Below are 24459 nucleotides of genomic sequence, written 5' to 3'. Positions count from 1 at the left end.
TTCTATTCTATTCTATTCTATTCTATTCTATTCTATTCTATTTTCCTAGTCTTGAGTCAAGTTTGCCCTCTTAAAACCTTGTTGTTCCTTTGATTTGCAGCAACATTGTAGCTGAAAGAAACTTACTGAGCAATTTTGAAATAATTGAGAAAAACACCAACTTTGTTTTGTTATTTTTGTTGCTGCCTTGAACTGGATTTCCTCTTAATGGAAGGAAGGGAACACAAGTTTCAAAGAATTCCAAACAGTTTGTTTTCCTGCCTGTTTTTATGGGCAGAAACTCCTGGAACTGATCAGAAGCTGATTTATTGTTTTCAAGGAGGTCTAGTTTTCTTAGAGGAAGAAAATTGCCACAGTTCTGAGTCTTAAGGTCGGGTTCTAGTCTTAGTAAGCAATCACGTACACATCAACTGAGTTGTCACAAGTTCTTCAAAAGGATCTACGATAGGAATGTTGGGATTTGGTGAGGGATTGAGAATTATTCAAGATTTGTTCAAGGTTGCAAACTACTTTTGTAAATCTTGATTTTTTTTCTTTTCATTGACATGGAATAAAAGCCCTTATTAAGTACTGTAAATAAATCCCTGGCTCTGCTCAGAGTAGAGCATCCAAAAAATGATCCTGAGATTAATTTACATTTGTAGAAGCGTGCCTTCGGAATGATGTAAGAAATGGATCTCTTTCTACAAGCAGCACCAAAAATTATATACAATCCGCAGAGGCAGCCATGCATGGAATGCACATAAAAAGAGATGAGGCTTCATTTGCACAGTCACAGCTGCCATCTTGACTTTTTTCCCCACCTTTTGTGAATACCCAGTAGAGGCAGTTCACACATTCAGCTGGATAGAGGAATATTGCCATGTTTTGCTGAGAGAGGCAAGGAAGGAAGGAAGGAAGGAAGGAAGGAAGGAAGGAAGGAAGGAAGGAAGGAAGGAAGGAAGGAAAGGAAAGGAAAGGAAGGAAGGAAGGAAGGAAGGAAGGAAGGTCCTCATTTTGCTGTCTTTCTTTCTGCAGCCCCCAGTTGAGAATGTCCTTTATTGTCTTCTCCACTCAAGGTTCAACCCTGATGGACCTGACAGAAGACAGGTAAGAAGGAGGGGGGGTATTACTGTCCTAGGACCCGCCATCCTAGCTGTTACTTCGCACATAAATGTTGATGTTATAACCTGGGTAGCAAGCATGAGCATCATATTAAATATGCTTGGGCACCTCATCTCTTAAGGACCACCTCTTTCAAGCCCCCCAAATGATCCCTAGAACAGATTTGGAGGGCCTTGAGAGGTGGGAATCAGACATTTTCAGGCTAATGTTGAAAACAGGTTATGGGGCAAAGACTGTTGCTTTTTTGAAAAGTTGTACAACTGTCCTGTTTTACCCAGAGAGAAATTTTGATTTATTAGTGACTGTGTTTATATTCAGCCCAAACAGTACTTTGCTGTTCTTAAGAACAGCAACAACTACTAGAGATAGAAGATGTCTATTTTGAAGGGCATCATTGTAGGAAGGGGTCCAAACTGTGCTCAGTTTCCACATGAACAGCTTCTCGTGCTTTCACAAGCCTTCCTCCTGTCATTGTGTCCAGAAGAACTGTGTGTTAGCCTGTCTAGCAGTTGCCTCGTGCTGCTATCAGTGACCACAGCCAAGTTCTCCCTTGATCTGGTGCTTCCAAACCATACGTCCTCCTGTTCAGACGCACCTTATTAGGGAGAAGGGCAGAGAGGGAGAGAGAGAAGAGAAGAGAAAGAGGGGGAGAGAGAGGAGAGAGAGAGGAGAGAGGAGAGAGGAGAGAGAGAGAGAGAGAGAGATGTTCTACATTTTTCCTCCCTAAATATAATACCTTGCATTTGTCTCTCTCACAGCATACCTTGTTCCCCACAAGTCAGGTTTCCATCCTTTAGTGCAGTAGCATTAGAAAAGTAAGAGAAGAAGAAGGAAGAAGGAGGGAGAAAGGCACATGTTGGCCAATCTGACACCTCTTTACTTGTTGGGAACTGCAATAGATGGCCCCAAATCAGACTTTTCCCATACATGTTTCTGCAGATATTGGTGAATGGTGACGTTCAGGGGAAACAATCCAGCTGTCTTCCCCCTTTTCCTACCCTTAGACTTTCTTAGGACTCCGGAAATGGAGCTCGCAGGTTGCCAGGCACTGTGCAGGAAAGAATAAAGAAAAAAAGATGGGAGTCCTAAAAAAAGAACTTTTCCCATGCCTAGAGAGCAAAATAATTATCAGCCATCTCGCCATTCTGGCTGTCTCCGTACATTGTCTTGCCTGGAGATAATAATAGTTTTCCTCAACGTTTCTCTCTCACCACAGCATTGCAAAATGTTTTACTTCAAGTAGACAGTGGGAGAGTTCAGAGCTGTGACTTCTTTGGCATGCCTATCTTGCCTGTCGCAAATACTTTCTCTCTAACCAAAGCTGGTGTCTTCTGCTGTTCCAGAGAAAAAATCCGTCGAGGCTTAGATGAACTTCAGAAGGTCTTGCCAGGAGGAGACACCTACATGCACGAAGGATTTAAAAGGGTAAATAAGAGCAAAGAAGTTATGTCTTTGTTTTAGGATGGGTGCCACAGGCAGAGGGCAGCCTGGGCCGGAGCATCTACGGCAGTGTTTCTCAACCTTGACAATTTTAAGGCATGTGGACTTCAACTCCCAGAATTCCACAGCCAGCATTGCTGGCTGTGGAATTCTGGGAGTTGAAGTCCACATGCCTTAAAATTGTCAAGGTTGAGAAACACTGATCTACGGTAAGTAGGTGTGAAAGGCAGCAAGATGGTGGTTGCTACCATCCCATCAAAGCTCCAGCCAGTTTTTGATATGCTTTCCACACAGGATGCACGTAAACATGGGATGGGGCTCCAATCTCAGGGTCACAATGTCCAACTTTACTTTTGCTTTGCTCTGTGGCTGGATAGCAACCGCCCATCCCGTCCCCAACTTGTCTGCTTCACGGTGTGGCCCCATATTCTTGCCACGGGTAATTGAAGCTATACTTTATCCATGCATTGCATCCTAATAATTTTCTTTGGTTCTGTTTTAGGCCAGTGAGCAAATTTATCATGAAAATGTTCAAGGTAAGAATATGTTCAATAAAGTGGTCATTATTACTTTTGCTCATTTGTTAAGAGCGTCTTCCTTCATTATTTTGCAGTTGACCTTCCCTGATATTTGTCATTATTCTAAATCAATCTATTTCCCTCTTGGTACACAATACGGGTAGTCCTTGACTTACACCCGTTCGTTTAGCAACCGTTCAAAGTTACAACAGCACTGAAAAAGTGACTTATGACTGTTTTTCATACTTATGACTTTTGCAGCATCCCTATGGTCATGTGGGACATCAATATTTGGACACTTGGCAACTGGCATGTACTTAGGACGGTTGCAGTGTCCCAGGGTCATGTGATCACCTTTTGGGATCTTCTGACAGGCCAAGTCAATGGGGAAGCCTGATTCACTTAACAACAGTGTTGCTAACTTAAAAACTCTAGGGATTCACTAAACAACTGTGGCAAGAAACATTGTAAAAGAAGGCAAAACTCACTTAACAACAGCAATGTTGGGCTCAATTCCGATCATAAGTCAAGGACTACCTGTAGTGCTACCCTGTTTCCCCAAAAATAAGACCTGGTCTTAGTGTTTTGTTGGCCTCCAAAAGGGGTACCGGGTCTTATTTTTGGTGTGTGTGTGTGTGTGTGTGTGTGTGTGTCTTTTCCATTCACTTTGCAGTGGCGGCACCGACAGTCCCGCCCAGCCGGCCCCCTTCTTCTGGGGCCGAAGGAGCAGCTTCATTCCGCAGCTGAGAATGGAGCTCCAGCCTGCATTTCGCAGCCAGAGGCCTTTCCGGATTGAATCCACAGCTCCGTTCTCGGCTGCAGAGGCCTTCCGGAAAGGCCTCTGATTGAGAAATGCAGGCCGGACCTCCATTCTCAGCTGCAGAATGAAGCTGCTCCTTCCAGCGAGGCAAGGGTCGATCCATGGGAGGCCTGACTGCAATGGGAAGCTCCAACCCCCCATCCCGCCCTAGCTTGATTTTTAGGTGTATGCCTTGCCCCAAAACTAGGGCTTATTTTGGGAGGTAGGTCTTATATTAGGCCTGCCCCCCAAAATCAAGCTAGGGCTTATTTTCGGGGTAGGTCTTACTTCCAGGCAAATATGATATTCTGATATTAAATGAACACACAGACATACAGACACACGTACTGTACATGAAAGGCATAAGTAATTAACAAAATTGACACTAAAAAAATAAATTGCAGGATATCCAGCATTAATTCTTCCCAGTGGAGAACAACAGGAAGTAATAAAACCTCTGAATGTGCAAGTATTAAAACTTTTTATTAAGGTTGCCAGGAATCTTTGCTAAAGTAAACTGGTTGTCCGGAAATGTTATCAGAGCATCTTAGCTATTGCAAAGGGCAATGCAATAAAGTTCTACGTTAAATGTTAATAACAGTGTTTTGGAAGCCTCAATTTTATTGGATTCCATTCTGTTTTTGAATGGAAGTTTGAGACCAAATTATTCTGTTCTGTTTTTATTCAGAAGTACTGGGTTGGGTTCCATAAGGTTTGAAGCTGTTGAAACACAACTCTGTTCGTTTATTTTTTGTATTTCTTCCACATTCCTACTCAAAAAACCCTGGGCAGACCTTAGAGTATCTAAGTTTGATTGGTGGTTCTGTGGCATCACACATCTGCAGTGTGAAAACATAGTTTTTGATATCTTCTTGCAATTCAAAATGCTGCTATTAAGACAAACTCTGGTTAGATCCACCATGGGCAAACTACACATTGCCCACACATGCAGATGATTGATCTGCAATTCTTACTTTTCTAAAAAACAAAAATCTACTTTGAAATGGAAGCACGTTAAGTAATGATGCATAACCCATCGCCGTCATTTCTCTGCTTGCTGCTTTTAAATCCTCTTCCAAAAATTTTAAATCCTGCTTGCTAGATTAATCTGAGTAATTGGCTTTCAATATTTGCCTTTATGGTCTAGTAGAGAAGGCTTCTAGCTTGGGGACCCAGAGTTCTAATCCTGCCTTGGGTATAAAAGCCAGACAGAATTCTTGAGATTATCTTCACTTTCATAACAGCAGTATGTTAACATGAGTATAAATGCATGACTCAGGTTGACAGCAGCAGCCAAATTAACTTTAATTACTTCTTCACTGTGGTGGGATCATTTGAAACCCAGACCACAGACAAGCCCAGACCACGCTCAGATCACAATAACAATCTTGGAGTGATAAGAACACCTTTGGGCAGTAATTCTGCCTTCTCTGCAGTTGGCATGCTGTAATTGGGATGATAATATGTTGTCTCTTCTCCGTGATGGGCCTAAAGCGATCCCAAGGCTTCCCTCTTGCTCTCAGACCACATGGAAAATGAATAAATGTACAACTCTGGGGAAAATGGCAACCTTTAATTATTTCTCGTACATCCCATCTGTAATTTTTAATAAAAGGTGAGGCAGAGTTCAGCTTGATGTGAATTTACAGTTCTTTAATCAGATTGCATCCATTTAAGCACGCAGGAAAAGAAAGTTCAGGATTCTTTCAAGATTTGATCACAGCTAAGTTGTGGAGCTGTTGTGGGTGTGCCAAGGTAGAAGAGTTGAATCCGACAATTATCCAACAAGATGTCTATGGAGATTGTCAGTCATCCAGGTCCCAAAGCTGCTTTTTCAGGAGGCAACTGGACTTTCTTTCTTTCTTTTCTTTTTTCTTTTCTTAAGATGATCACTCATGCACCTCTGCTTATACTTTAAAAATCATTTATGTTTATATCCCAAAAGTAAACATATAGGTTAGATAAGCTGGATGCTTTGGAAAACATGCTAATATATTCACTACAGAATTACATCTGCTTTCCTATGAAATGTGCATGTGGGCGTGTGTTGGCACATCTTCAAGTCATTCTGGACTCTTGGCAACTGCTTCCCCAAGTCCCCAAGAATCCCAGTTTCCAGTCTGGTGCCTCCACCAAACTGGCTCTCTTCTTTGAGCCGGCCTTGACGTTGACCACATGGATGAGTCCCTGCAGTTTTCTTGGCAACATTTTTAGAAGTGGTTTGGCATTGCCGCTTCTTCCCAGGCCTGAGAGGGGGACTGGCCCAAAGTCCTGCAGCCAACATCCGTGCTCAAGGTTAGAACTCAGTTTCTAACCACTGTATTTAACCACCATATTAAATATTTAGTTGTTTGTGTAAACTTGAGTTTGCGCAAACCTGACTGTCTATGTGTAAGTAAAACATGAAGGAAACGTCCATGACAGTTTGCGAACAGCACCAGATAAGCAGCATCGCGTTCTGAGTAAAGCCAGATGGCAGCTGGTTGTTCCATTGTCCTTGACCATTAACTCTACTTCTGGAATGGCTTCCCTCATCAGGTTACAGGACCGCCAGTGTCATTATTGCCTTGACGGACGGAGAACTTCATGAGGACCTTTTCTTCTATTCTGAACAAGAGGTAGGAGCCTTGCTTTGAAAGTCTGTAATGAATGGAATGATGCACCAAAAAAGTTGCTCTTCCCAGGGAATGGGAATGCAGAAGCAGGTTGGTTTTAAAATCTCAACTCCTACGGAAAGCTCAATCAAACAATGTCCATAACCTCTTTCTTGGTCTAAGCGCTTTTGTGGGAGAGGAGACTGACAGATCTTCTCCTTTGCAGATAAAGCCCAGACTTTCCACCTCTTGGGGTTTCTCAGGAAAGGAAAGGAATGAATTCTTAGGGTCAACATGTTAATTTATCTTGGATTTGCAGAGAGAAAGAGAGGGAGGGAGGGAGGGAGGGAGAGAGAGAGATCCAGTGAGGTTGATGGCACATGTTTGCAGACAGTGTTTTGTCTGTCTATCTCAGAGGCTCACAACTGGCATGTCATTTTCACTCGCCTGGACTCAGCTTTATTTTTGGAGAAAAACAAGAGAACTTTGCCCAGACAAGCTTGGAGCCACAGTCTGACAGTTCACAAGCTCATTTTACAGGGAGATGCATTAGAAGGGCAGAATATAACCTTTTAAATAAAGTAAAAAAATGCAGATGAATTGGCTTTTCTCTTGGGAAGTGACAAGAGGTTTGCATGGCACTTCATGTCTTTTAATACATTATTGTATTAAACCTCTCCGATAACTGCACTGCATCTCCATCTCTGCATCCCCACTTTGCAAGGGTTGGAGGGGACAAATCTATTTATTTCAATGTTCTTCCCATCTTATCTCCCATCAACCAGATTCTGCTTCATTATTTTTTCCCCCCAAGTCTTTGTGAGCATTCATTTTGTTTCCACACAGTTCTGGGAAGCGCGCATTAAGAAAGCACATAATGAAATATAAACCCAATGAATTTCTTTCCCATCATTAGCCTAGGGACTTTCCCAAGGAAAATGTTGCTGCTCTCTTCCCTCAACTGTCATCTTTGACTGCAAAAATTAAATACTTCAGGATTCAGCAGATGCATTACAACATCTTTAGAAGGATGAACCAGAGGATATGGTAATTCTTTCAGAAACACGAATCTTCAGGGCTGTCACCACAGTTCTACAAAAGGGATTAATCTGAGCTCCAAGATGGGGAGAGTGCATTAACTTGTCTGTGTTCTAACAAAATAAGGTTTCTCAACAGCACAGGGGTAGAGAGATCCATCCATGCATAACTTGGCCTTCCTCAATCCAAGGCCTTCCAGATGCTTTCAGGAATTCTTAGTCTGCAACACATCTGGAGGGCATTAGATTGCAGAAAGCTATCATGGCCTGTCCTCTCTGTCTGAAGCATTTGAATGGAATTGGCTGGATTTATCCGGCATGTCTTCTTTTAGGATGCTTGGGAATTGAGCAGCCTTATGTGGGACAAGGCTTACGTTGTGAGATGCATCATTTCAGCCCTCTTCTGAAATCGTAATTATTGTTGTGCAGAAAATGCAGACTGAAGTCCCTCTCTCCTGTCTCCCCATCATTTCCATTCAAGAGAAGAAGCTCCTGACAATTTTTTTTAATTTAATTCCTAATAAAGACATGGGGCCAACTGACCCCTGATTGGCCCTTGCTGTCACATAATTCCTGATGGCACGGAAGCCCAGTGTCCGTGCCTGGAGCATCCAGAGTGGTGCGAAAGGCATTGGAGAGAAAACCAATGTATCATGAGTGGCAGCTTGTCCTGGCAGAGCCCTTCTCCAAGCTGGTGTCTCCAGATCTTTGGAAATGCAAACTGGGGAGGTTTTAATCCAATGGACAGATAGTCCTTGACTTACGACCACAACTGAGCTCAAATTTTTTGTTTCTAAGTGAAACCGTTGTTCAGTGAGTTTTGCCCCATTTTGTTACCACAACTGTTAAGTGAATCACTGCAGTGATTAGTAACATTAGTTGTTACAGCAATCTAGCTCCCTCGTTGACAAAGGGGGATTATGTGACTTTGGGAAATCGCAACCGCGTCTGAATTTTGATCACATGACTATGAGGACGTTGCAACAGTCATACGTGTGAAAACGGTCATAAATCCCTTTTTTTCAGCGCAATTGTAACTTCGAACAGTCACTAAACAAATGGTTGTAAGTCGAGGACTACCTGTACTGTATAAGGAGGGTCAGGAAGGCTTACATAAAGAAGAAGCAACTGCATTCCCCTCTGCTTCCCTCAGTCTGAGACTCTTTTTTTAAATCATAATTGTGGGTTGCATCCCAAACAGAAAGGCCATCCTAATCTGTTGAATGTGTTTTTTTCTTCCTGGTGAGCTGGCAGGCAGGTGGGTGAGATGGGCCAGGAGATGGAATGGGAGCTAGGAAGCCCCGTCCAAGAAGGACTGTTTCTTTATGCTGGGTGGGCTGCAATCCATGCTTTGCCCTCTCTTTCCAGGCCAACCGGTCCCGTGAGCTGGGAGCCACAGTGTACTGTGTTGGTGTAAAGGACTTCAATGAAACTCAGGTAATTTTCAATCATTTTGCATTTGGGCAAAGCTTGGTTTGAGTGCCACAGCTTTCAGTCTCGTTTGAAATGGCTTTTGAGGGAGCTAGAAGTTCAGGAGTGTCTGCAGGATATAGCTCCAAAATGTCAAAAATGCCTGTGTTTTTGCTGTAATGGTTGAGTTCGGGCTGATAAAGATTCAGAAGGTGGATATGCAACCAGCCAGTTTCACGGTTTCCTGTGAAAAAGTTCTGACATCTCTACAGACATCACAGGATGGCTGGAATAACAAAAATGAAAATGAAAAATGAAATTGATCCAATGGGAAACAGTTCAGCTGCTGGAGTTTGTACAACCCCATTCCTCATATTTCAATAAATCTTGCTAAAGAAAACTTTGAGAATTAGATTGGAAAGAATGTTGGTTTTAGGCAGCTGCCAAAGAGCCTGGAAGGTGCCTCTAAAGACTCCATGGATCCATTCTCCTATAATAGTTTAAACTATGATCCAGGTTCGGCCAGGATTCTATCATAGTTTTTCTCATTCTCAGCAGCTTAAGAGATGTGGACCACATCTCTCAGAATTCTCCCGGCAGAATTCTGAGACCTGAAGTCCACACATCTGAAAGTTGTTGAGGTTGCAAAACACTGTCCTATTACATTGAAGTTCTCTGCTTCAAGGGGGTTTGCTAATTCCCCTTCACCCCACTATGGTACTTGTAAAAACTAGAATCCTATTGTGGTGATGAGTGCAAATTCTGAGAGAAAAAAATGAGCACGGAAGAAACAAAATCCACGCACACATGAACGGCAACAAAGCTTGACAAACGGCTGTCTCCACCTCTTGCGCAATGGTCATCTGCCTCTTGGCAGTGTCCAGCTTTTCCTTACATCCTTGTTGGCTGACTCACTTTTCCACCTATTTTTTTCTCCAAAACCAGTTGGCCCGAATTGCTGACAGCAAGGATCACGTTTTCCCTGTGAATGATGGCTTTGAAGCTCTCCAAGGAATCATAGACTCTGTAAGTCTTGCTTACCACTGTACGCATTTCATGACTTAGTGAAATTAGCATTGTTGTTGCCAGAAACAGTATATTTATCAGCGCTGGAACATCTGAGGGCCTCCTAGGAAGAGACCAGTAGCAGCCACTGAACTGAATGGCTTGGCCGAGTGGAAGAGAGATTTGGGCTGAATGATAGCTTTGAAATGCTCGGGAATTATTTAGCAAAAGCAAAGAACATTAGTGGCTTTTATTCAGAGGACTGGGGGAGTTATATGTCATTACGAAGGCCTGCATCTCACTTCATTTTTGAAACCAAATCACCCAAGACGGGGAAGTATAGTACTGTCTTAGCGAATCTTGCCACTTTTCCACAATATTTTTATTATTGCTAGCATTGATGATGTTACTTAATTTGGTAATGAAACATCTATAAGAAATCCACCAAGCTCTGAGAGCACCTAGGACTGCACAGTTCAAACTGAGTTACAAATATTCCCTTCTATTTTTGCTAGATCTAAAGAGAGGATCCCAGGTATCAGTGTACGGTCTTTTGGAAGCTAATAGAGAAGGGCATGATTCAGGGGCATCTGCAGAGAGGAGGTGAAAAGAGTCAAGATGGCATCCATGACTGCTCAATCAAAACCACCATCTTGACAGTTTTTTGATCCCACATGTGGAGGCCCCTGGCCTGATCCTTCCTCCAGAGCTTCTACTGCAGGACCGTCACATCCAGGCAGTCCTCAACGTACAATCACAATTGAGCCCAAAATTTATGTTGTTAAATGAGATATTTCTTAAGTGACTTTTGCACAACAGTGTGGTCACAACAGTGTAATAGAGGTGTCCCCTGGTTTTTTTATTTGCAGATACTCTGTGTCAGCACCAGTTCTTGTCTCTGTGAGAGTCACCCCTAAAACTCCCTTTTGCAAATTAAAAGCAAATTATTTTTTTAAAAATAATAAAGGTGGGACATACATAAACGTAAATAAATAATTGTAATATTACAATTGGCAAATTATATCATTTGTCATTTGATTCTAAATGTGTAGATCAAGCAGATGCAGGTGGGGGCCAGCAATGTCCTTGAAGGAGCATAAAAGACTGAACCAGGCAGTGCCGGGGCATTGAAGAAAACCCCACTTTACTCTGTGTGTGTGTGTGTGTCATGCTCCAAAGGGCGGAGCTTATAGTGCAATGCTGTGGTGCTTCTTTCATGTTTCAGATAAAAGATGCTGGGACACATGGCATCTAGGGTAAGCCCCACTGGTAGCTTCCATCTGCAACCATGGGGGCCATTTTATCATGCCAATGACCAAATGGCATCCTTGTGTCCTTCATGTTCTATGTAGGGAACTCAATCATGCCGTGATGCCATTGTTTTGATGCCATTGCGGGTTGTCCCTGATTCTTAGGTCCACCCTAGCAAAGAGGTATATGTATGTGTGAGTCATTTCAGATCCGCCAAACATCAGAAAAAAGGCATAGGGGCCTCCATGGCTCCTTCTGCCTTCCTGCAGAAGCCAAACAGGACTTTAGAACTTTTTACCCTTCTCCCGGTCCAAAATGAAGTTTTCCATTCTTTTTCTTGAAAAGAATCAGCTGGAATGAGATTGTGGGCATATGTGGGCCATGTAAATAAAATTAGCTGGCTACTCCAGATAATCGCAACGGAAGTCTCCATGCTGTGACTCACTCAAAGGTCACCGTCTCAAAGCAAGGGATGCCTCTTTCTGGAAGTTTACATCCTGCTTTTCCAAAGAAAAGTTCCAAAAGTTCTCCATCTGGATGCACCCGAGGTTCCTAAGCCATATTCTTCTTTCTTGTGCCTTCTAGATTCTGAAGAAATCTTGCATTGAAATCCTCGCTGCAAAGCCTTCCAGTATTTGTGCAGGCGGTGAGTTTACAATGGGGTGTTTTCAGCCTTTCTTGCTTTGGGGAATGGGGTCTCCGAGGGAAGGCACTCAGCTGTCCTCTGGCACTCTGGGGGAAAATTTCCTTGGCACAAAAACGCCAGAAAATTCCATCTGTTGGTTGTCTGCTTGCATTAAAAAAAACACAACTTGATTTGATCTATTTTTAGAGTTGATTTTCATTTAAGGCAGACAGGCTCTGACATCTCAAACTTCATTTATAAGATATTGGGAGGCCAATTAACGGAGGTTTTTGCCTTCCCCACTTTGGCTCCAGCCCAAATCTCCTCTCTGCTGTGTCTTGGCTAACGTTTGAAATTCTGAACAACCAGAAAAGTGCAGATCCCATCGTCCTCCATCTTGGCTTTGTCCCTTTTCAAAGTTTAGCTTCCCTGCCTGGAAAAATATCAGGATTGGGGATGGGGGCACCAATTCCACATCCAAAGGGTTGGGAGCAAGAGGAATAAACTGGATTCAGGGATCTTGCTTGGAATACGTAAGACTAAATAGAGTGTGAATCAGCCTTGTTTGGAAAGCCACTCCCAGGCCCAGATACTGCTAGGGAGAGAGACAGCGATGGCTGGAGATTGCAGATTCTCCTCTGAGGTGGGACTTCTGCATGGACACAGAAGGTTTTGTTGGTGCGACAGAACTTCAAGAGCTCTTGGAGGGGGGGGGAAAGCATATCTTGTGGTTCTTATTTATTGATAAGCATTATATTTGTACAGGTAGTCCTTGACTTACAACAATTCGTTTAGTGATTGTTCAGAGTTACAACAGCACTGAAAAGAGTGACATGACAAGTTTTCACACAACCATTGCGGCATCCCCATGATCATGTGATCAAAATTCAGACACCTGACTACTGACTCATATTTATGATGGTTGCAGCATTCGTCCCATCAACCTACTCAGTAGGTGTCCTTTGAGAAGTTCCACGTTTGCCATGGAGGCGAACATCTCTGTTTCCTAGATAGGCTTCAGATGCAGGAACAGGAGCGAGCTGGAAGTGAGCCAGCTACCAGACTGAATTTTATTTCAAAGCAGAGTTCCTAGGAACAAAGATGTACAGGGATAAATCCATGTTAGACTCACCATTGAAGAGATCTTCTAGCCATCTCAGAACTCCAAGCTTATTCCAGCTCCTCCTGCAAAAAAACTGGATGGCTTATTTTCTCTTTTTCCTACATTCAGATCTTGTCTTTCTGGCAATGGCATAGATTCCCTGGGAAAAAAGAACCTGCTTTATTTGGGAAAGAGTTAGGCTCCATGGACAGCAGCTGGCAAACAGACCTTGGCATCCACCCCAGTCGGCTGACTTTTGCCCCTTCAGGGGTCCCCGTTGGCTTATTTAAACATCTAACAGCTCGCTGGGAAGGAGAGCCATGAGGCCCTGCAGAATCACGGAGTTATTCAGAGTTCATGGGCTCCGCCAATTGTTTACTAATTATTTTGGATATAAATGGGAGTGAGTTTACATGTTAGATGAGAAACAGTTCATTCCCCAGGCTTTTCAAAGTCTGCAGACACAGCTATGTGATGAAGAATGCTGACCCACCCATTTTATGTTCTTCCAATGGATAAGCTGTCTTTGTTTAGTCCATGCTGATTTTGTGTATGTGTGTGTGTGTGTGTGTGTGTGTGTGTGTGTAATCATCAGTCTGAGCCATCCAATTTTAGCCTAGATCTGCAATTAACAAAGACAAAATTGCATTAAAGTTCACAATTTGACACTTTCTCCAATGTTTTGGCATCCAGTATTTGACTCCAGAACTGCATTACAAAATGCAAAAAGCACAATTCATAGGATCGCTCGTCTTCAGGGGTTTTATGCCACAAACTAGAATTGACATCTGTTTTATTTAAATGTGTTCTCATCCAATGGTTGGCCCATGTCTTAACGAACAAAGTTATGAATTCAATTGTTCTCAGTTTTTATTTTATCTTCAGATGTTTTAGTGGCCTTTCAGATATTTCCTGGTTTGGGAGGAGGGACCTGGATGGAAACTAGCTGATATTTTCAGTGTAGAACTGGGTAGATATCTTGGATTAATAGAAATCAAAGTCCCCATTTACTAAAAACATGCCAAAAGAGCAGACGAAAACTGTTGTTGTACCCTCAAGAACCCAGAAATAGGCATTTTTGAAGCTCCAATGCCATGCAGGGTTTTGATCTTCAGTTCTCAGCAGGACCATGTTTGATTGCGAAATTGGGTCTCCACAACCATACAGAAAACTCTACAGGGGCGCAAAATAGTAGTCAGAATGGTGCTGTTTGGCCTTCTCTGGTTAAAATAATCGGTTCTGAATACGAGAAGCCACCTCCCCAAAATTCATCAGACGGCATTTGTAGTGGGAGCCAATAAAACAGTAAGGAAAACATCTGCCAAACAGGGAGAACATCTGGGGAAATAAGTTCCATCTTCAGCTGGTGGTCTCTGTTTGTGTGAACCCTGGGAGTCTATCTCTAATCTAGAGGATGCCAAAAAGGAAAAGTGCCTTTAAATAATCTGGTCGCAATATATTTTTTAAAATATCAGAGAGTTCAGGCCCCTCAGATCCATTTTGTTCTTTTACTTGAATTTCAGGTCTTCTTCCCAGATGTGTAGAGGCCAAAACTTTACAATTAAAAGCTAGAAAATTGACCTGAGTTTATAAAAAGCTGGTAATCCCTAGCTGCCTTGTTGTTGTTGTTGCTGCTGTTATTATGACTGGATGGACAATCAGCCATATCCATGTTTAGGCTGGGTTTGGCATTTTTGTCCACCTGCTGAGTCCTTCCCAAGAATCTGGGATGGGCAGATGTTATTGTTTGATGGTGTTGAAGGTGCAGCATTGTTGCAGGATGTAAGCTGTTTCAAATAAAGCTGCCTTTTGTAATTGACTGATGGTGATTTTGTCAACACCAATGGTGTTCAAGTGGTGCTCTGGTTGTTTTGGGATTGCACCCAAGGCGCCTATGACAATTGCTTTCTTTTATCACAGATGTTCTACTTCTATTTACAGGTCTTTGTATTTCGTGATTTTCTCCAGTTTTTTCTCTTCTGTTCTGCTATCTCCAGGTACTGCAACATCCTATATCCAGACATTTTTTGTCTTTCTTATCAACTGATCTTAAGCGTGGGGTGTTATGTGACAGGTGCTGTCTGTATGAATTCTAAAAACCCAGAGCACTTTAGCTTCTTTATTTTCTATTACTTTATCTATTTAGTGGTCCCACCAATTCCTGCTTGCAGGCAATTGGTACTTCTTGCAGGTATTTCAATGCACCGATGTTGCTACTTTGTCATGCCGTTGTTTGTAGTCAGTCTGTGTGAGCATCTTGCAACAGTTAAGCTACTATTATAGGCTAATTATTATAATTATATTATAATTATTTCAGCTGTTCAGTTTAAGTTTAAATGCAAACTTTGCCGCATTTATAGATATGCTGCCGGATGTCAAAAAGGAATTTTTTTTAATTTACTGCAAATAATGTAAAAAAACCTCTAGGCAAAGAATAGTTCACAGATCTGTTATTGCACTGGAGGATTTGGACAAGGCACTAAATAGGCACCTTTGGGGATAATTTAATTAGTTGCCTTACATATTGCAGGGCAGTGGACTAGATGATCATTGTGGTCTTGTCAGATGCAAATAACCAGGAGCATTTGTTGTATTCAAAGCAAAAAAGAGATTATTATTGCTACCTATACATAATAATCTAGTCACCTAATGGTCAAAAGTAAATTGGCACTGGATAAAGGTCAATGGAATTCACAGTGGGAGGGCTGGACCTGGCTCTCTTGTGGCAATACAATGACTCCAAACTCATGACACATTTAATTCTGCCTTCCAGCTCAGCTTGCTGTTCCCCTATAGGTCCTTTCCAACTCCACATATTTGTGATTATGGACCTATACTCATGCAGCCAAAATTCAGTAACAAAAATGCTGATTTTCAGCGGTACAAATTACATTTCTTTCTTTCTTTCTTTCTTTCTTTCTTTCTTTCTTTCTTTCTTTCTTTCTTTCTTTCTTTCTTTCTTTCTTTCTTTCTTTCTTTCTTTCTTTCTTTCTTTCTGCACTCATTTCCACTTTTACCCCAAAACAGGCTGGAAAGTTCCACCCACCCCTCCCCATCCTCCCACCATGGCTCTGTGTCTGGAAAAACACCACAAAATACTTCCTGCTCCAGAACATTTTCTTTGGGAAATCTGTTAAACCATTTCCAGAACGTCAAGGCAAAAATGGGCCTTCTGGGGAACATTTAATCCCTGGGATATTGAGTTTTTGGAGATCCTACACTTGGGGCCTTTTTCTCTTCCTTCTTGCTCAGACAAGTATTGCAGGCTTTGAAGCTGGGCACAAGTGGCTTTTTCTCCACTGATTTTGGGGTTAGAGAAATTGGGTGGATGAGTTCTCTAAACTTTTTTTCAGGAAAAAGAAATTCTTTGACCGTTCCTCCTAGCGGGACTTCCCCTTGGTGGTGCTCCTGGCCTGAACTGAAGGAGCCCCACCGAGAACTTGTCGGGAGAATGGCAATAGCTGGGGCGGGGGGATGGAGTGAAAAGAGGAATCAACCTACAATCCCTACGTAGCCGCAAGCAAACTAAGTCCAACCCCCCCCCCCTTGAATTCTGTTGACCCTTATCTAACTCTACCCAGGTGCTCACCATTAGTTAAGATTTTTGTGCGTAGACTATAGCAATAAATCAGCTTAATTGACCCTTCATGTGATTTTCTGCATCTGACTGAAGTCCTCTTCAGATGTCCTCCTTGGGGCTCAGCTGGGAAGCCAGAGAGGCTGTTGACTCTGGAGATAGGGTGGTCCAGTGAAAGAAAATCACTGGAGAAAGGAGAATGAAGCAGAAAGTCTTTCTTCATTGCCGTGCACACAAAGACAAGAACGTCCCTAAACCTCCCATTGATCGAGATGCCCTTGATGCCTTCACTCCCGTTTCACTAATCAGCTGCCTCAATCACCCCTATTTATCTGTGAAATCTGAAATAACCAGATGAGGATTCTTCCTCTTCTCTGCAAAGGATGGTGGGGTGGGGGTGGATCTTCTACCTGGCTACACCCTTCCCTGAATGAGCTCACCAGTTTGAAACCAAGGAGTTGCTTAGGCTGGCTGTGCAGCCAACCCTTTGGGATGGAAGCAACTGAGTCTTGGAGCGGAGCCTAGATTCCTGAGTCAATTTGTATGCTTTGTGCAGCTATGGTGCAGGAGACGCCCCCCCTCCCGCCCCCAAGGCATGGATTTGGCCAGAGGCAGAGCGAGTGGGCGGTGGCTGCTGAGCACCAGAGATACTGTTGATTCAGCAGAAAGTGGGTTCACTTGGCTTCAAAGAGTCGACAGTCATCCTTGCCCGCTCCCCAATGATTTTTGAGTTTTAAGCACTCTTGCACAGACAAAACTTGCTGACTGCAGGGCAGAAGCTGTTTAGAAAACTCTTGGTGAGGTGTTGCTTCCGACTTTCTCGGAGGCTTTTTTCTCTCGCAGCAGCAGCAGCTCAAAAGGAGTGGCTCTGATCCCTTTTATCCTACTGATCACTGGGGGCACTTAGAGTCTTGTGCGCTTTCTCTTTGCTACGCTTTTCCCCTTGATTGAAAGACAGGCGCTCCTTTGGACGGAAAACGTAGCTCCGTGTTTCTCAATCCCAGCAACTTTAAGGTATAAGGACTTCAACCATTTAGCACACAGGGCCAAAAGTTAAATCGAAATTAGTGTTGGGCCAAATGATTGAAATGGCACTAAAACACACAGAGAGAGACACATACACAAGCTCTACATTGTGTAGTTGTTTCTCCCAATTTCCCAAAAATGTTTGATTTTTTTTTTTAGGGGTAGTAAACAAAACTCTTGTCTGCAGACCAATTTTCCCAGTGATATGCCTTAACATGCATGATATTGGACCGAGGTTTTACAAAATATTAAATTTTCTATGAATGTCCTCCAAATGTTTTAATTGTCTTTTTAGGATGATGAGATAAGATTGTATCATAACACCTTTGTCATTTTTTTTTCTTTCCGTTGTTGATTACTGCTCAAATTCCACTCTCAAATACCTTCCGTGATGCTAGAAAAAGACACCTGCACAAGGTGGGCTGTATAAAGACGTCATTTACAGCTGTGGGTTCATCATTTTCAGAAATGATTCTGTTACACATTTCAGGAGCATTTGTGAGGACTTTTCTTTCTGTCGTGCCTTATTCGAGTTTTCCTCTGCTAATTATTTGTCTTGTTCTAACATCTCTTTGGGCCAAAATATACTCTGCCATATCCTCAGGACCTTAATTAAGATGACTGCCAAATAAATTGACAGTTAGCTTAATTGTGGAGATTTTGGTGCCCTCTGAGCTTGGTGGTTTGCTTACAGATGTTTCATTACCAGACTTGGTAGCATCTTCATGTTCAAAAAAAATCTGCAAAAGAACCACCAAGCTCAGAGAGCACCAAGGAGTCCACAGTTCAATCCTGAGCTACATAAAGTCCCTTCTTATTGGCATCTTAATTTTCCTGGTTGATAGAAAGCTGGGAGTCAAGTCAAAAAGTAAAACTATCAGCAAATAAAATGCCTGAGCAGGGTTCCTTTATCTGGCATTATCATTTAATTATAATTTTAATAAATCAGTAATTATTTTGAACTCATAAAGAATATCTATATCGCTGCTTGGACTAAAAAATGACTTGATGGCACTTAATCAATCAAGTTTTTTTTTTAAAAAACCCAAAAAACTCTAATGCCCTTCTCAAATAAGCCGTGGTTTCCTTTACTTTCAGAGTCCTTCCAAGTTGTGGTGACAGGAAATGGCTTCCGACACGCCCGTAATGTGGATCGTGTCCTCTGCAGCTTCAGAATCAATGAGACGGTCACACTCAGTAAGTTACCGTGCGGTCCTATCATCCAATAAACCCTGAATGTCTAGTGATTTTATTTACTTTTACTGATTTATTAAGGACAATAAAAACAAAACTGATACCATCACCAACATGATGGTGATGATGATGATTCCAGTCTAATAACGGTTGTGTTGCAATGTTCATTTGTGTGGCGTTTGCGGCATTGATTGAAAATCCTTGCAGAAGGAAGGAATGCTGTGGCTCAGCTTTGCCATCCTACTTCATTCAAGTGTCCTTGACACAGAGAAGAAGGCTGGTAGGAATCCAGAGTTATCCCCAGGGGATGGTCAAAAAAGGCAATGTGGTGGTGTGCCCCATGAGACACACATAAGAACCTAGCTTCAGTCTCACTCTTGGAGATGCCATCTTGACTTTTTTGTCTGCACCCTACAGTCACCTCTGGAGCTCATCTGTTAACCAATGCTGATGATGGAAGTGTTGGTGTTAAGCTTAGCTGCCTTCTCCCTTGTTGCAGTTGGGAACAAAGACATGGAGAGATTTTTTTTCTGTATCTTTTTGCCTTTGCTACTATTGGGCTGGATTCCACGCTACCAGGTATTGGGTAGAGCCATGATGTTTTTCTGGAGTCTAGGATTTCTTTAATTTCAAAATGTTGTTCACCTTCTACCATGATTGGAGGAGAGGGAGGAGTTTCGGCTGGCCTTAAGGGGGACTGCAGTTCGTGTTTTAAAAGGCTACAGTGGAAAGTTGGGTGAACCTGTCTGAGTGTCTTTGGAAATCCTAATTCTACTGTGACAGAATTAATTATTCTTTTAATGGGAAAAGGTCCTACAAATTTCGGTCCTAGCTTTTTTGAGGGTTGTAAGGATTTTAAGTATTTTGTTGACAGATAAACTTTCTCTCCTACTGTAAATGGTTTTGGTTCACTCCGTTGTTTATCTGCTTGGATCTTATAAGCTTCTCTAGCTTTGTCTAATGCCTTCCTCACTACCGGCCAGGTATTTTGCAACTGTGCCATCCATTCCTTTAGGATTGCAGACTGGGAGTTCAAGCATTGAGTTAAAACTTTGCCTGTTTGCAACTTGGAAAGGAGTGTAACCCGTGCTGGAATGGACTGCATTGTTATAGGTGACCTCTGTGAATGGAAGCAGGTCGGTCCAGTTGTCCTGCTGGTAATTAATAAAACATCTTAAGAACTGCTCCAGTACTGAATTCGACCGTTCAGTCCCACCATTCGTCTGCAGATGATGACTAGATGACAGGGTGGTCCCCAACAGTTTTAAGAATGCTTTCCAAAATTCTGATGTGAACTGTGTTGTTCGTCCATCGATTTCGATGAAGACCTTGACATCTTATAGATTATGGGCCATCAGCGGTGTGTCCGTAGATGGCTGATGAGACCGATGTTAGCACGGAACTGTACTTCTCTGTCTGATATGATTCATTGTGGGGCTCCATGAAGTCGATAGTTATGTTGGACAAAGAGCTTTGCAAGTGTTTTTGCATTGGGGATTTTTTGGCATGGAATAAAATGTACTTGTTTAGAGAACAAGTCCGTTACGACCCAGATGACTGTGTTCCTCCCACTTTCCAGTAATTCCACAATAAAGTCCATAGAGATTTCCTTCCAAGGTGCTGGTTGCAACAAGCCTGGGGTCTTTCCTTGCATTCTCTTCGCTGTAGCACAGACTGGACATGTGGCCACATAATTTTCAATGTCCTTTTTTGTTCACTAGATGTAAAGTTTTTATGAGTCTGAAATGTCCAGCTGATTTTGAGTCGTGGCATAACTGCATGAATGTCAATCTCTGGCTTTTTGGGATGTACAGCTGTGTTCTTCTGCCAGGAATTCCTCACCGACCCTCTCTTCTCCATCTCTTCTCTTGCAACACACACACTTTGCCTTCTCGTTGATCCCCGGGGCATCCATGACACACATTAAGAAGTGGCAGAGTAGGTATTATTTTGTGCTGGTGAGATTGATCCATGTTGGAGAGTCTGGATACATGCCAGAATCTTGGAAACCTCTCAAGGAGTGTCCATCCCTTGTTTATAGTGAGCTCGCAAAGGTGGAGACCATTGAGTGACTTGAAATGCTTCTTCATGGATTTTTCTTCATGTGGGCTGAGTTGCAACTTATGAGATCAGCAGCCCGCAGATTCTCCTTCAGTCCTTCGTCTCTTGATGGCTTAAATCTTCTCTCCTTTCCATTCCTTTCCCAGTCCCTCCATGGTCATCGCCATGTTTTACAGCTTCCAGCATGCTCCAAAGATAACACCTCACAGAGGGTGTTGCAGGAGTTTCCAGCAATGAGGACATCACCCTGCTTGCAAAGGATGCCTGTGAGAGGAATCTGAGCATCAATTGGTTGACAGTCTCCACATTTTTCTGATGCTGTTCTCTGTCTGTGCTCATATCCTGTCTGGTTCTAGATCTGGATGGGACAAAAGAACGCAAAGAACTTAGGGGTTCTCCTGGGGGGAGACCGAGCACTAAAAGTGAGTGGTGGGAAGGCACGTAGGGGACACATGTGGTGTAGACTGCCACGTGGCTCAGCACCTGACTCCATTTTACAGGTTGCAGCTCATGTAACATGCAAGAACTATAATAGCAAATGTAAAGAACTTCACACGCTACTTGGAAATAGCTGAACAAAAAAAACAACCCACTGGAATGCCCATGAAACCCCTGGGGAAAAGCTCCAGTCTCAAGCCAAGTTTGAACCTTGAGTAACACTCAGGGAAAACCAGATCCCAAAGGAAGTTTTTCCGGTGGTGACATTTACCCATGAAACTGCCACCCTTGTGGGGGAAAAGGAGCTATTTTGCTGAAGTGTGGAAATGGATAGAGAAGCCACAAAAAGGCCACAAAGAAAAAACAAAGGCAAAAACTGCAACTCTAGGTAGATCAAAGAGACCAAGAGCCCAACAGGAATATTTTTGAATTAAAAATAAAAGGGAAACATTAAGAGAGGATCCAGAAATGTCATTTTTCTCCCGACATCCCTTGCTGTCCATAGAAGAAGCAAAATCCATAAGAGAGTCTCTCTCTCTCTCTCTCTCTCTCTCTCTCTCTCTCTCTCTCTCTCTCTCTCTCTCTCTCCAACTTATCCCAAACGATTCTTCCCCTGAGGAGATATTCTCTCTCTGCCTCATATTTTAACTTACAAATAGGATTTTAAGGCAATGGATAACAATATTATAATATTTTACAATCATAACTAACAAGGACCTCCTTCTTTCAGTCCTTGTTTTCATGCCCGCCGATGAGAACAGTTAATTAAATTAAGGATCTACCAAATTGTGGGCCATAAATCTACCCTGCAGTTGAATGCAGTATCTTATACAATTCCCTTTAGCGGTGAGGGTACTTCCTACCATCTGGTCCCCAACATTTTCTTAACCAATCAACTTACATTTATCTTTTTCCCCAGCAGGTAGATATCCTTCCAACAAAGAACTGGCAATTGTCTATCAATCATTTTTATTTTCTATGTATGTCTATACATACATATTTATTTTCTATATAAATATATAGCATTAAAATAAATTTTACTGAAAGCTAGAGCTTGTGCACTAGCTGTATAGTCTTTTCAGCTTTCACACATACATAGAAATCTTTCCTATAAACTGACAAGGTTCATACATCACCCCAAAAGGTAGTTGGTCTCAATCATAGTTTTTACTATGATGCTATACCAGCTTTCTCCAAACTAGTTGCTCTCCAGATGTCTGATTTATAGTAATTCAGTCTGGGGAATTCTTAGAAGTGAAGTACACATATCTATAGGAATAGAAGGTGGGGGAGAAGCTTCAGCTGTAAATCACTGTTATAAATTAGACTAAATCAGAACTTTATTTGAATTACTCCTTTCATAGACTTATTATCAAAATTTTATTTTGTGGTTGTGAAACCTCTCCCTTGCATAATTCATAGAGGAAGAGATGAGATGGTGACTCTTCGATGGCAATAAAAAGTTAAAGTTTATTGTTTCTTTTTGCTGTCATCTAATGGTTGTCCAGATTTTAGCAACTCAGACCTGCTAGTTCTAGTTTAACTATTAAACTGCAGCAGATAAAAGAATCACCAATTTCAGCAATAAAAAATGTAATTTCATGAATTATTTTATAATTCAGTGGAAAGCCTACATATGTTGACTACATCCAGAAAGGCTGCCTATATGCACCATATACTTGTATTCTTTTTTGATCTTCACCTATTCTACATAATGAAGCCTGTTAGCAGAAACCCAACCTGCTGATCCAATATATCCTTTTCTTTTCTTGCTATTTTTAATTGAAAAGTCATGATGGATAGTTATCTTTCCAATGTGACTATTTTTATCCTCAAAAAAAAAACAAGGTTGGGGACTAATTCAAAAACAATAATTTCTAATTATTGAGGATGGAGGCCCCTCTCCATGTGAAAGTTGCAAGATGCTCCCTTCTTAAAACCAGAGCTTTTGAGTTTTCAAATTCAGATATTTTTACTCTTCAAAACATGTCATCACCACATTTCCTTTCAAGACTGGTGACTGCACAAACTGTTTCTCAAGTCAGGAATGTATTTTTTCCCCCCACATGTAATAGCACTTATAAATTCCCAGGCTCTTTCTTGAACTGCATGAATAAAATCTTACGAAATATTGTTTGATTGCTGTTAATTATTGTCTTGCAAAGTATCTGATACTGTCAGATATTTTGGAACTGCAACTTTAGAATCCATATCAGAATGGAAATTAAAATTTTGGAAATTGAAATCCCAGATTGTTTGAGTGCTCCAAATGAAAGAACACAAATTTATTAAACCAGAAATAAATGAGCCTATTCCTTCCTAAACAATTACTAATCTTCTTTATGTGGATACTAATTTAATCATGGAATAAGATTCAGTTCAAATGAACTGGGACTTGAATAAGAACAAAGGTGGGCAACAATCCTTTATGTGTTTACTTGAAAGCATCATCAACATCATGAACTTACAGTTTACATAATTAGGACTGCCTACTTGTACGTATGTGTGCATACATACATGCATGTGTTAAGCCCACTTCTACCTTGTCCAATCAAAATGAATCTTGGCAGTTTATATAGAATATAAAAAGAAACCATTTAAAACTCCATAGTAATTTTTTAAATCCAACAGGAACTTGTCACATGGCAATAATCAAACAAGTCACTAAAAAGAACACAGAAAACAATAAAAAAGTTGGCATCTTAAAAATCTCAGGAGAAAGGCCTCCAAAATGAATCCATATTTAACCATTTTCAAAATATCACCAAAGACAAGGGTAGCCTGACCTCCACTGAGAGGGTATTTCCCTAGCAACAAAGCAGAGCCTTTTCACTTCAGCTTCACAAATCTTCCTAAATGTGGCAATTTTTCTATAGTTCTATTCAGTTGAGTCACCACTGGCTAGAATAGAAGGTCCTGCAGCTTCTAAAGATACTTTTTGTCATTATTTATGTATTCCATGACTATGTTTATGTATTGCAGAATTTAGTCTTAGGTCAAACTGAGCTCTGTTTCTTTCATTACCTAACCCAGGGGTAGGCAACCTTGGCTCTTTCATGACTCGTGGACTTCAACTCCCAGAATTCCTGAGCCAGCCATGCTGAGGGGAAAGGGAGAGGTTTCTAAGCTGAGCCAGGCTGGCTCAGGAATTCTGGGAGTTGAAGTCCATGAGTCATAAAAGAGCCAAGGTTGCCTACCCTTGACCTAACTTATCCCATGCTTGGTTTTCTCACTAGAAATATCCAATTACTCTGGTTTTATTAAGTTTTATTAAGTTA

General features: G+C 41.8%; 1 protein-coding gene across 1 annotated transcript in view; it reads left to right on the top strand.

The window, feature by feature from the left end:
• The window catches only part of LOC107283378 (anthrax toxin receptor 1-like), a 31964-nt gene extending 9324 nt beyond the window's left edge, over positions 1-22640 (top strand). Inside the window, exons 3-12 of the mRNA XM_015811275.1 lie at positions 1018-1089; positions 2448-2529; positions 3047-3080; positions 6400-6479; positions 8861-8929; positions 9848-9928; positions 11744-11804; positions 18587-18685; positions 21100-21165; positions 22546-22640. Coding sequence (XP_015666761.1) covers positions 1018-1089; positions 2448-2529; positions 3047-3080; positions 6400-6479; positions 8861-8929; positions 9848-9928; positions 11744-11804; positions 18587-18685; positions 21100-21165; positions 22546-22640 — 739 coding nt within the window. The remainder of the gene's footprint in view (positions 1-1017; positions 1090-2447; positions 2530-3046; positions 3081-6399; positions 6480-8860; positions 8930-9847; positions 9929-11743; positions 11805-18586; positions 18686-21099; positions 21166-22545) is intronic.
• Positions 22641-24459: the final 1819 nt, after the last annotated feature.

Source organism: Protobothrops mucrosquamatus, unplaced genomic scaffold (genome assembly GCF_001527695.2).
Source record: "Protobothrops mucrosquamatus isolate PMUCROS unplaced genomic scaffold, P.Mucros_1.0 scaffold_50, whole genome shotgun sequence".
In the NCBI taxonomy this organism is placed as follows: Eukaryota; Metazoa; Chordata; class Lepidosauria; order Squamata; family Viperidae; genus Protobothrops; species Protobothrops mucrosquamatus.
This window is presented reverse-complemented; position numbering and strand designations above follow the sequence as displayed.